At 44.1% G+C, this 13,496-nt stretch overlaps 1 protein-coding gene across 1 annotated transcript in view; it reads right to left on the reverse strand.

Annotated features, from left to right (window-relative positions):
* Nucleotides 1–1,809: 1,809 nt before the first annotated feature.
* BRMS1L (BRMS1 like transcriptional repressor) overlaps nucleotides 1,810–13,496 on the reverse strand; it is a 100,078-nt gene continuing 88,391 nt past the window's right edge. Inside the window, exon 10 of the mRNA XM_033952816.1 lies at nucleotides 1,810–2,651. Within this exon, the coding sequence (XP_033808707.1) occupies nucleotides 2,534–2,651 (118 nt within the window). The 3' untranslated portion in view covers nucleotides 1,810–2,533. The remainder of the gene's footprint in view (nucleotides 2,652–13,496) is intronic.

The following is a 13,496-nucleotide window of genomic DNA, read 5'->3' on the forward strand; positions in this document are numbered from 1 at the left end:
CTTTGAATCCTATTAGGGTCCTGTCCCTTTTATGTACCGACTTCTTAAGAGGCTCAGCTGTGGGCAGATGAGACAGCTAAAAAAAAAAATTCCAGTCTCAGTTTCACATTTGCGCAGAAGTCTAGATTAACAAACAAGGCTGAAATGCCTTTTTAATTGACAATAAAATCTGGGAAATTGCTACTGGTAAGATTTTTTTTTAATGCAGACATATCTCTAGGTCACTGTGCTTACTTTTTCTTCCTTGCCATGGTGACCTTTGACACCAACTAATACAAAACAATTTCTATCTAAAAAGCCTTCCCTAATCAAACAGTTGTTTAAATTTAGAAAGGTTTTTCTTTCAGTTCTTAAGTTGCGTGTTCTGCTTCAGGTAGCAGAGAGAATGAGAGTTCCACTGTTAATGCACTGCAATGAAAACACTGCATAGCAGCTAAGGTTCACCCTTGTGTGCAAAAACCAGAGGAGCAATCTTAGGCCAAACACAGCATGAATTCTGTTAGATACTCCTGCATCCCTATACAGAAAATTATGCTTCAAATGGAGTCTAACTAGGACTCTAGAGTGAACAGTTATGTCTGAAATTATGTAATAAAATAAGCAAGTCCTGTGGGCAAGGCCGAATAATAACTGTTTTGTTATTCTTCTACGCAACACTCGCATATTGCCAAAGCCTTTTTTGTTTTTCCTACATCTAAGGGCTGTAGGTACAAAAAATATCATGATAAAACCCTCTCTTTTCAAATTGCTTTATGGGACAAGGATTTCAAGCGGCTTCCATCATCATCCATTTCTTACCTTCATTACAGGAAACAACTTAAGACTTTCTTTGTTTATTAAACTTCTTAGCTCTTAATACTAACATATTCTTCACATAGTCTTTTGTAAACCGCATTGAACTTTACGGTAATGGCGGTCTAGAAATAAATTCTTATGTGCAATGAGTGATCTTGATTTTCTTATTCTCTTCTTCCCCTCCCCTCAATAGTCCACTGTATTCTCAGACTTTCAATAACAGGACAACACCTCCCAGAACAGAGTGGATTTAGTAAAGGAGTTAAGAAAATCAGGACATGATCAGTCTATCAAGACATATACATATATATATATATATATATATATATATATATATATATATATATATATATATATATATATATATTGTTCTGAATACTGCACTATGCAAAACTAAACTATACTAGGAAAGATGAAATGAATCTTAACTGCAGGATTTCTTAGGTCTGTTTTACAATTTTAACAGATCTAGGTACTGACCCTACCTGTAACATAATTTATCCAAGATACAGCTACAATGGCCATCTTGGGCTAGATTAAGACATGGTATGTTTTAGGACTACTGGCACCTATAGTCCTTAGCAATGCCTTATTTTAATGAGCTTTCTAAGGGTTATGGCAGGATTCGCCAAATTCTAGAGAAAGAGGCGGAGAGTTAGGTGCCAGGTAGTGGCCAAGAGCACAGGGCCACATGTGGCAAGTATGAGAAAAGAATGATGAACCCTGATATTAGCTTTGATGCTTACCAATCTCACACATTTGTTTACGAGGCAGCATGAAACATTAGTGTAATTATCCATTGCGGTTTATGAAGTTCTGTGTAACACATACAAGAGAGATTAAACTTTACAAAGGCAAGAACATGGTATTACTATGTGCCTATTTTCGCTGGGGGAGAACACTGATATATAGAGATATTGTTTTTCTTCCATGAAATGCTCATAAAAATAACACATGTAGTAGACTTATATACATGAACCAATAATATCAAATAATTTTTTTTCTTTTTCTGCATATTTTACAAATAAAATGTTTTTAATATAATCTCATTTGCTGTTTTTAAAGTAGCAGTGCTAGATTTATTTTTTTTTTTAACTCAAAAGTTAACATAAAACTGAAAAAAGTAGTACTCTTATTTCTAGCTCCTGTTTTATTCCTGAGCTGAAGAACATTTTGAGATGTTGTTGCAGCCTATTCACTTACGATCAAGTGAGCTGGAGATGCTGATGTACTGTTTGTCTTCAGGATACTACATGTCACATCACCCATGAACAACTAAGACTGATCAGAGAGAAGAACATGCCCTAATGCCATGGGGTGAGAGCAAAAAAGCACATCTCTCCAATTTCAATGTGAAAATAAGAGAGAAAACCCCCCTGACCCAAGAAAAAACTAGGAAAGCTAGGAATAAGAGAAACAGCAAAGCCAAAAGACAGGTCAACTGATCCTTGAAGGAAATGATCTACTGCTGCTTTAAAAGCTATGCCTCAGTAGGGAGGAACTGTACTCAGGTGACAAGTCAGAAGACCTTTTGTAATCATGATTACTGTTATCAACCATATACAAAACAATATATTACAGTAATGTGTATATAGTACCGGCTACTTACACAGGGCAGATAGTTCCATAAACATAACATAGTATCATACAAAAAGTTTTAAATATATTTTCCATTGGATGGCACATTTATTATGGTAACAGCTAGTAACCCCATACTGATTAGCAGGTGGGATCCACACTATATATGTTTTATTGTGTATTTTCCTTTCTGCAGCTGAGAAATGTAGAGTTTGGATTTGCTCCCATCCTGCCTCTTAAACCAAACTTCGTCATGGTTAATTGTTGTAATTATGGCACTAAAAAGTAGAAGCAATATAAAGAAAACAGAAAAGACAGTTATAAAATACCAAATTACCCATACAGAGGGATGAACATTGTACAATTTTAATTACACAGAATGGTTTTAGCCAAATCAAGTAAAGAGGAATGCAGTATAATTATGTAATTATCAAGACAGTGTTCATTAATAATTGCCAATATTCACATTCTTATATTCCAAATCCCGTGTAAACATGTCCATCCTTTAACATAGCAAAGGCTTTCCAGCTCAGCTTTTCTTAAAACCCTAATTCAATGTTATGGTTTTGGCGATCTATTAAGTCTAAATATATTGTCCCTGACTGTAAATTGTGATCTTTTGCTCACCTCAGTAAAGATCTTTGGTGGCAGGCAGTGTGTGGGCTGTAGCCATTTGACTAAATTCAACATGATAAGTAAATTTAGAAATTGCAACAGGACATTAAAGCCCTATCTACAATGGGATTACATTTTGGCTGTACAGATATACCATTTCTACTATCCATTCCGTCGTGTCCGACCCTTAGAAGCCAAAGGAGGTTCCAGCATAAGGAGATGGAACTTAGGGCCCTTCAATTCTTGGGTTCAAATCCCATTCCTTCAACTCTATAATCCAGATTCATAGCACTCAAAACTAGTAAAACAGGAATCCAAAAATTGCAGGGCTTCCTGATTAATCTCCAAAAAATTCAAGGACCCTCAATTCATCCCCACTACTCCTTTCCAGAACCCCACCCCTTCCCTCTTTCTCTCTCAATCAATCAGTCTACCTCTCTTTCATCTCACTAAACAATCCCCATAGATTTCTATTTCTTTCCCTTCTGTCAATCAATTTTCCCTATCTAGTCTTCCTCCTCTCCTTGCTAACCAGTCTATTTCTCCTTCCTTCTAGTCAATCCGTACCTGTCCTTCTCTCAAGTCTCTCTAACTCGCCAGTAGCTACCAGCTACTTTCCCCCACCCTCCCCTTCAACCAGTTTCCAGAAGTCTCTTTCAATACCTCCAGCTAGTCCCCACCACTAGTATCTCTTCCAATCCTCACCTACTGATTCTACAATGCTGTTTTCAGATACTGCAGGCAGACATGGTTTCACATGTTCTTACTTCTAATCTCCACAACTACCTCTGATCACATCCACACTGTTTCCAGTGCTGGCCCTAACCTTGTGATTGCTTCTGCTTCTAGTCTGGCAGCCACTTGTGGTACCACCTTCCTGGCCACTAAGGCTTTTGAACCACAAGCAAACTCCAATCCCAGCCTCCCAACTGATGCCTCTTCCAGCTTCCTTGGCTATTTGTACTGTTACTGCCTGTAGCTGCTGCCAGTCCTACTTACATAACAGCAGCAACACCTAGTTAGACCAATGATCCTTCTAGCCCAGTATCTTACTTCCAACAGTGGTTGATCCACGTCACAATGACCTGGCAGAAACTCAACTAGAAGCAACATTCCAAGCTACCAATCCCAAGGCAAGCATAGCTTCCCCCATGTCTCTCAGGAACTTGTCCAAATCTTTTTTAAACCAGCTACACTAACTGCTGTTACCACATCCTCTGACAACAAGTTCCAGAGCTTAACTCTTCATTGAGTGAAAAAATATTTCCTCCTATTCTGCTCCTGAGTTACACCTGCTGTACCATTTCAAGTGTTTTCGTAAAAAACTAAAAACTTGGCTTATCCATTATTTCAGAATGGAGGATATACAGAGGTAGGTGTGCAGGTTTTCATTTAGTTTTTTATTTGATAGTAATAAGGGTCAGGAATTATGACATCTTCAGTAGCTAGGAAATTTTCATTTTATTTATTATTTTATTAGGTATTTATATACTGCCTATCAAGGTTATCTAAGCAGTTTATAATCAGATGCTCAAGCATTTTCTGTCCTGATGGGCTCACAATCTATCTAATGTACCTGGGGCAATGGAGGATTAAGCGATTTACACAGGGTCACAAGGAGCAACGTGGGTGCCGAGGATGTCGGATAGGGAAGGGAAGGTTTTTAATGGTGATATCCTTTGTGAACTGCTTCAGTTGTTTTCATTAATATTTATGTGGTATATAAATATGTGTATAAATAAATACATCAAGGGTCAAGCGACATTGGCACCGAAAGCCTGCCTCAACTGTTCCTCTGCAATGGCTAGAACATGCTCCTTTGGCTAGCAGCCACATATCCCATACCTCCAGCTTATTTATCTGTCCCTGGGTCTGGCGACCCCTTCCGGCTACCCTTCCACAGTCTACCTTTAAAACTGGTTTACCCCTCCTAAACACCAGTAGCATTTCACTTGACACTACCTGCACCAGCCCCAGTGTCTTATCTGCCACACCACTGCAGAAACAGGAAGTTACATCAACGTAGAGGAGTGGCCTAGTGGTTAGAGCTGCTGCCTCAGCACCCTGAGGTTGTTGGTTTGATCCCAGTGCTGCTCCTTGTGACCCTGGGCAACTCACTTAACCCCTCATTGCCCCAGATACCATTGCTAGATTTTGAGCCTATCAAGACCAATAGGGAAAATGCTTAGAATACCTGATTACTAGTCAATGTATTGTAAACCACTTTGATATTTGTGGAGTAAAGAACAGTTACTTACCGTAACAGGTGTTATCTAGGGACAGCAGGCAGATATTCTCACACATGGGTCACCGACGGAGCCCCGGTAACGAACACTTGAAAAGTGAATTGCAACTTTAAGTTTTAGAAAGTTCGCCATCAGACCGCACCTTACATGTGAGAGTGCCTTTCCGCCTGATGTAGACGTGCAATCCCTCAGTTAAGATAAGCCAGCTAAGAAGCCAACCAGGGGAGGTTGATGGGTTATGAGAATATCTGCCTGCTGTCCCTGGCTAACACCTTTTACAGTAAGTCACTGTGCTTTATCCCTGGACAAGCAGCAGCATAGTCTCACACATGGGTGACCTCCAAGCTAACTAGAAAGGGCTGGTGGGAGAATTGGCCTTTTAAGAAAATAAATTCTGTAATACTGACTGGCCAAAGTGCCCATCCCATCTGGAAAAAGACTCCAGACAATAATGCGAGGTGAATGTATGAACCAGGTGGCAGCTTTACAGATTTCCTCAATAGGAGTAGATCTAAGGAAAGCTACAGAAACTGCCATACTCAGACTTTGTGAGCTGTGACGCGACTTTCCAGTTGCAGTCCAGTCTGAGCATAGGAGAATGATATACAGGCCACTACCCAGTTGGAAATCGTTCTCTTGGAAACAGGATGCCCCAAATTATTAGGATCAAATGAGATGAAAAGTTGAGGAGATGTTCTATGTGGCTTTGTCCTGTCGATGTAATAGGCCAAAGGAAGCTTACAGTCCAGAGTGTGTAATGTCCTTTCGCCTGCATGAGAATGAAGCTTAGGGGAAAAAAACTGGAAGAACAATCGACTGATTAAGATGAAACTCCATCACAACTTTCAGAAGAAACTTGGGATGTATGCGTAGAACCACTTTATCATGGTGAAAAACTGTGAAGGGTGGATCTGCCACCAACGCTTGTAACTCACTGACCCTCCTGGCAGAAGTGAGAGGAAATGAGAAAGACAACTTTCCAGATTAGAAACTTAAGATGAGCCATGGTCATTGGTTGAAATGAGGCTTCATCAACCTGGAAAGAACCAGACTACTGGAGGAGTTTGAGAGGTGATTTCAAATTGAAAAGTCCTTTCATGAATCTGGAGACCAAAGGATGAGCAGTAAGAGGTTTTCCCCCTCAACTGGCATGTAAAAAGCTGTAATAGCAAGGAGATGGACTCTGATAGATGTAGATTTGAGCCCAGTCAGACAGATGAAGTAGATAATCCAACACCAATTCCACTGACAAGGAGGTTGAATCATGATGATGAAGGAGACATCAGGAAGAAAATTGAGTCCACTTTTGTTGATAACATTGTTGAGTGGCTGGCTTCCTGAAGGTGTCAATAATATCGCGAACAGGCTGAAAGAGATGTAATTCATATGAATTCAGCCTGAGAGAAACCAAGCTGTCAGGTGTAACGAATGCAGGTTGGGATGTAGAAGCGATCCTTGTTTCTGAGTAAGCAAAGTAGGAAAGATTGGTAGAGGAATTGGCTCCCTGGTGCTGAGCTGAAGTAGAAGGGAGAACCAATGCTGCCGGGGCCACCAAGGAACAATGAGAATCATGGTGGCTGACTCTCGTTTGAGTTTGAACAGCGTCTTCAACAGGAGAAGAGTTGGAGGGAATGCATATAGAAACAGGCCTGTCCAATCCAGGAGAAACGCATCAGCTTCCAGACAGTGAGGAGAGTAAAGTCTGGAGCAAAACTGGGGCAACTTGTGATTGTGGGGAGCTGCAAATAAGTCCACCTGAGGAATGCCCCATTGAGTAAAAATGAGATGGAGAGTCGCAGAATTGATAGTCCATTCGTGAGGCTGAAGAATTCTGCTGAGGTTGTCTGCCAGGGAATTCTTCTCCCCTTGAATGTAGACAGCCTTTAAGAAAATGCTGCGAGCTGTCGCCCAAAGCCAAATTTTCTGAGCCTCCTGACATAACAGAAGAGAGCCCGTGCCACCTTGCTTGTTTATGTAGTACATTGGCACTTGATTGTCTGTGCGAAGGAGGAGGACTTGAGGACTCAAGAGGTGATAGAAAGCTTTGAGAGCATAATATATCACTCTTAACTCGAGGAAATTGATGTGAAACTTCTGCTTCTTGGCAGACCAATGACCTTGTGTTTGAAGGCCCTCCAGGTGCGCCCCCCAGGCATAAGAAGATGCATCCATTGTTATCACCTTTTGGGGAGGGGGTAAATGAAAAAGAAGACCTCTGGATAGATTGGAAGATGTCATCCACCATTGAAGCGACTCCTGAAGAGATGATGTGACAGAAATATGTTGAGAGAGATGATCTGTCACTTGATACCACTGAGAAGTAAGGGCCCACTGAGGAATGCGAAGATGTAGTCTTGCTAAAGGAGTGACATGAACTGTGGAAACCATGTGACCCAGGAGAACCATCATGCACCTCCCAGAGATAGTGTGCACCTTCAACATCTGTTGACAGAGGATGAGAAGATTGTTCAGGTACTCTGAAGGGAGAAATGCTCTAATTAGAGTAGTATCGAGGATAGCCCCAATGAACTGAAGATGTTAAGTCGGAATTAGGTGAGATTTGGGGAAATTGACTTTGAATCCCAAAACTTGTAGGAAGGCAATGGTCTAATATGTTGCCAGAGCCACCTCCTGAGATGACACAGCTTTGATCAACCAATCGTCCAGGAGACTTGAAGCCCTTGGGATCGGAGAGATGCCGCCACTACAATCAGGCACTTCGTGAAGACTCTGGGAGAAGATGCCAGGCCAAAAGGAAGAGCCTTGTGTTGGTAATGATGTCCATTCACCTGAAAACGAAGGTACTTGCGGGAAGCTTGATGAATTAGTATATGCGTGTAGGCTTCTTTGAGATCCAGAAAGCATAGCCATTTGTTCTGATCCAGAAGTGGATAAAGAAAGGCAAGGGAGAGCATTCAGAATTTCTCTTTGACTAGAAATTTGTTGAGATCTCTGAGATCCAGAATGGGTCATATACCTCTGGTCTTTTTAAGGATTAAAAAATACCAGGTGTAAAATCCCTGACTCTGCTGAGACAAAGGAACCTCGTCAATGGCACTGAGAAGGAAGAGGGATTGAATCTCCAGAATGAGAGGAGAAGACTGTATCGGGTCCAAAATAGACTCTCTTGGAGGATAATCTGGAGGCAGAGTATGAAAATGGAGCCTGTTCGCGATATTATTGACGCCTTCAGGAAGCCAGCCACTCAACAATGTTATCAACAAAAGTGGACTCGATTTTCTTCCTGATGTCTCCTTCATCATCATGATTCAACCTCCTTGCCTGACGAATGATGTATAGAACCAAGAGAGCTGAGGTGATGAGCTCCTAATGATTTACGTAGTGTTGAAGCCGCCCTCCAATCGGCTGAGGTAGCGGTTGGAGAATGGGAACTGTGGTTATGCTTCTGAGGAACACGTCAAAAAGTCTGTGTGGGCTTTTGTTGAGCAGCCTGTTGTTTAGGTTGCTCACGTGGTTGCTGCTTTTGCTTCATAAGCTGAGAAGGAGCAGGAGGAGAAGGCTTAGCCAGAGCTGGTACAAAGAAGCTGGCTTGAAAGTACAAGCGCTTGAGGCTTCTTCTTTGGTTTAACCAAAGTGTCCCATCTGGTCTCATGAGCAGATAGCGTTTGAGTAGTCGTATCCACTGATGAACCAAAAACCTCATCTCCTGGACAGGGAGCATTGGCCAAGTGGTCCTGGTGATTTACATCAAATTCAGAAACACAAAATCCAGGCAAGGCGCCTCATGGCCACTGACATGGCCACACCTCGTGATGTAGGTTCAAAAGTATCATAGGTAGTGCGAACTATATATTTCCACAATTGAAAAGTTGAAGCAACAAGTTGTTGGAATCTTGATTGCTAATGGGATAGAATATACTTTTGAAAAGATGCAAGCTGTTTGACCAAATACAGTGGAACCTTGGTTTACGAGCATAATTAGTTCCAGAAGCATGCTCGTAAACCAAATTGCTCGTATATCAAAGCGAGTTTCCCCATAGAAAGTAAGGGAACATGCTTGATTCGTTCATACCCCACCCCCCCCCACCCCAAGGCCAGCAGCACTGCTCTATCCCCCCGAGAACCGTCATTGCTCCCCCCCGCTCAAGAAGGCCTCACTGCGTGATCCGGAATCCCCCACCACAATCCGGCATCCCCCCGCGATCCAGCACCCCCCCCCACGCCGCGATCCGGCAGCCCCCACCCACCCGAACACTTCGCTTACCCTCCATCTGGCACCGGCACCAACGCACAGGACGTGCCGGTGCCCGAAGATCTGCAGCCCTTTTTGCTGGGCCTAGAGCATCTGGCACATGCTCAAGGCCTTCGAGTTCCCACTCTCTCAGAGATTCTCAGAGATCGAGATCCGAGAATCTCGGAGAGAGCGGGAACTCTAAGGCCTTGAGCATGCGCAGATGCTTAAGGCCCAGCAAAAAGGACTGCAGATCTTCGGGCACCGGCACGTCCTGTGCATTGGTGCCGGTGCAGATGGAGGGTAAGCGAAGTGTTCGGGTGGGGGGTGCCAGATCACGGGGGGGCGGGTGCTCGTACATCGAGGCAAGCTCGGTTTGCGAGGCACCAATTTTGCGAATGTTTTGCTCGTCTTGCAAAACACTCGCAAACCGGTGCACTCGTAAACCGAGGTACCACTGTATTTCAGGCAAAATGAAAAATGGAAATTATAATTACCAGCTCTGTTGGCCAACATTGCATTCTGGTAAAGATGCTTATCAAACTTGTCCATTGCTCTACCTTCTCTGCCAGGAAGTACAGATGCATAGACACTAGCACCCGATGATTTCCTAAAAGTTCATGAAGGAGCTGTGGTTTAGAAAAACCTGGAATAGGAACCCCCCCAATACAAAGAGTCCAGTTTTTTAGGAGTCACTAGAATGGAGAGAGGAGTCTTGAGGTTCTTATAGAAAGACTTTCGGAAAATGTCATGGATGGGAGCTTCAGCAGATCTTTAGGAGGCTGGTCATAATCCAAAGTCTCCAAAAACTCCTTGCTATGCTTAGAATCTGCTTCTAGTGTGATGGAAAGATCCTCAGACATCTGGCGGAGAAATTTAGAAAAAGAATACCACTCAGAAAAAGCAGAAGGTCTTTGAGGCGATCGTTGAGGTGAATATGAACCAGAAAAGTCCTCATCTGCAGTAGAGAGTGGTTCCTGTTTCAAGTCTCCAAATAAATCCAAATCCTGTATAGAATGAGGATGTTGTCGAAGACTTGGAGTCAAAGCCTCGAGATGCTTAGTCTTATGAGAGTGCTTCCGCTACCGCACTGGAGTAACCTCTTTCGATGTTTGAGTCGAGGACAGGTGCCATGGAGATGAATCAATCGAATCCCATGTCGATGGTCTCCACACCAGTGGAGCATCAGATTAAGGTGCAGTCTGTGTCGTCCTTTGCTCAGACTGAACAGTCTGGAAAGTTGGTGTCGACATGGCTGGGATAGCTGGTATCGACGCGGCCATAATTTGAGTCTGCACTAACATTTGAAAATGCTCACCCAATTCCTCCCGAAGCAAATTGTCAATCTTTTGCTTGAGGGAGAGCACTGGTACCGCAGGCTTTTTGCCAGTACCACAGGTGTAACTTCAGTCCAGTGATGAGGAAGCTGATGTCGAGACACTCACCGAAATCGGGACCGGGCACTTATTGGACTTTTCAAGATCGGCATGACTCGACTCAATGTCACTTTGACCCGAGTCCCAGATGGATTAGGGGAAGGCTTCTTAGCCGACTTACCCACTGGAATTTGCGACACTGAAGATGTTTCTGCCCGTGTCGAAGAGTGCAGCGCCACCTTGGTCGGTGCCAGTGTCAATAGTAATGTCTGTTCCCCTCCATAGCGACACCGAACAAACATTGTTGAAGAATGTGGTTTTTCAAAGTCCTTTATTGAAGTGATGAATGAGTACAGGTTTCTGGACAGTGCTCAGGCCCTAGACACTGGAGACACCAGCGATGTGGGTCAGTCACTAAGATGGGCTGAGCACAACGACTACACTTATTGAATCCCGTCTGTGGGTGTGACATCGATGGGAAGACAACCTCGGCAAAATCGGAGGCCAAGGTGGTACAACAAAAATAACCCCTGGCCCTCAAGGCCGCTCGCTCAAGCGCCAGGCCTTAAGACCAAAGCGGTCCAGATCTTGAAGTGCAATCTGCAATCGGGCCCTGCGTGAGCAACCTCTGATGGCAAGGAAGATGCAGACCCCTCTCCGAGCTCAACCTCATAAGGTCTGCGCACCAAGGTCTTCTGGGCCAGTCCAGAGCCACAAGGATCACCGGACCCCTGTGAGAGGACACCCGGCGCAGTACGCGTCCTATCATGGGCCATAGAGGAAAGACGTAGAGAAGTCCCCCTTCGGACCAAAGATGAACCAGAGCATCGAGTCCTTCACTGCCAACCTTCCATTGGCGGCTGAAGAACCTGTCTGCCTTTCTGTTCTTTGAAGATGGCATCAGATTGAAGGTGGGACGACCCCACCGGCGCACTATGGCCTCGAACACTAGCTCGGACAGGGACCATTCTTCCTGGTCCAGAGCCTGACAATTGAGAAAGTCTGCCTGAAACGTCGACGCTGGCCACATGAGCCATGGACAAAGCCAACAGATGACGCTCCGCTCAAGCAAAGAGCATCCGAGTCTCCAAGCCTAGCAGGGGACTCCTCATGCCTCCTTGATGGGTGACATAGACAACATTGTCCAACATTGTCCAAGAACACACGAATAGCCTTCTGGTGGAAATTCCCTTGAAATCTTAGCAGAGCTAACCGGATCGCTCGCAGCTCCAGTGGATTGATCGACCATCTGCTCTCACTCAACGTCCAACGTCCCTGGACTGGTACAGACATGCAAACAGCTCCCCAGCCGGAGAGGCTTGCGTCCGTAGTCAGGGTCACCCAATCCAAGACCCGCAGAGGGAGCCCTTTGTTCAGAGTGGCTGGATTCAACTGCCACAGCATACTGCTGTGTGCCGCAGCCAATCAAGGCAGTTTCACCCCCAGCGCATCTCTCTGGGGATTCCACTGCGTCAGAAGGGATAACTGAAGAGGATGTGGGTGAGCTCTTGCCCACAGAATCACATCTATGGTTGCCACCATGAGACCCAACACCTGCAGATACTGACAGGTCGTCAGTGCTGGGACCGCTAACATGTCCCGAATCGCACTCCTGAGTTTGAGTTTTCTGGATTCTGGAAGAAATACCCGGTTCATCCTCGTGTGGAACCGGACTCCCAGGTATTCCAAGTCCTGCGTCGGCTCGAGGCAACTCTTCTTCAGATTGATCACCTATCTGAGACTTTCCAGCAAAGACACCACTTGGCGAACAGCCAAGCGGCCCTGCACCGAGGGAACTATGATCAGCCAGTCATCTAGGTACGGATGCACGAGCACGCCCAGTGATTACTTAAGTCAGCTTTTCACGCATGCGCTCATTTTATAAGGATTTAGTATTTAAACACGCATGCGCTGGCGTTCTCAATGCTAGAGCGCCATTTTTTGTCTTGTTAATCCGAGACAATACACGTAAGTTATTATACCTGAAATTTTAACTTTTTAAACTTAGAGGCACTTCTTCTGTATTACAGTTATAGATATAAGTACACATGAGGGTTTAAGATGTGTTTAATATGTTTTTGTATTCATTTTTTAGATAGTTGACCCCTGAAGAAGCCCAAGCTGGGTGAAACGGGTCCCGTAGGGTGTATTAAGATAAGTGCAATATATTTCTATTTAATTTTGAATATTTATTTTCACTAAGCACTTTAGAGCACTTTCTTGCATATTTTGGTACTCGATGATTGATATCTGAACCCGCACATATATATCCAGTGAGATCTTTGATGATCCTGGTAGCGGGTATCTGAGAGTACCTCAATTCTATTCTATTCTATAGGTATTCTTAAACCTTTAGCTATACCAGTCTATTTGAGAGTTGTTCCGAGGTTATCTTTAGCCATTCCGGAAGGAAGGCCGAAAGCCGCCCCACAATTCGGGGGGAGGAGGGCTTCGCTAGAGACCTGGTGTCATAATTTTCTCTTAGGAGGGACAGAAGGTCGAGAGTTAGAAGACTGTTGGTGCGCTGCACCTCCAAAGTGAGGTCTGGAGGATGCTCCGAAAACGCAAGGGGTCCAGTGAGGTTCACCGGAAGGGAGGAAAATTTGGGTGTCCCATCCCTCTGGTTGGGCGAGGTAGAGCCAGGAAGCACCTTAGGCTTACGGTCCTGCACACTGGCAGTAAGGTCACCAAACC

Source organism: Geotrypetes seraphini, chromosome 7 (assembly GCF_902459505.1).
Source record: "Geotrypetes seraphini chromosome 7, aGeoSer1.1, whole genome shotgun sequence".
In the NCBI taxonomy this organism is placed as follows: domain Eukaryota; kingdom Metazoa; phylum Chordata; class Amphibia; order Gymnophiona; family Dermophiidae; genus Geotrypetes; species Geotrypetes seraphini.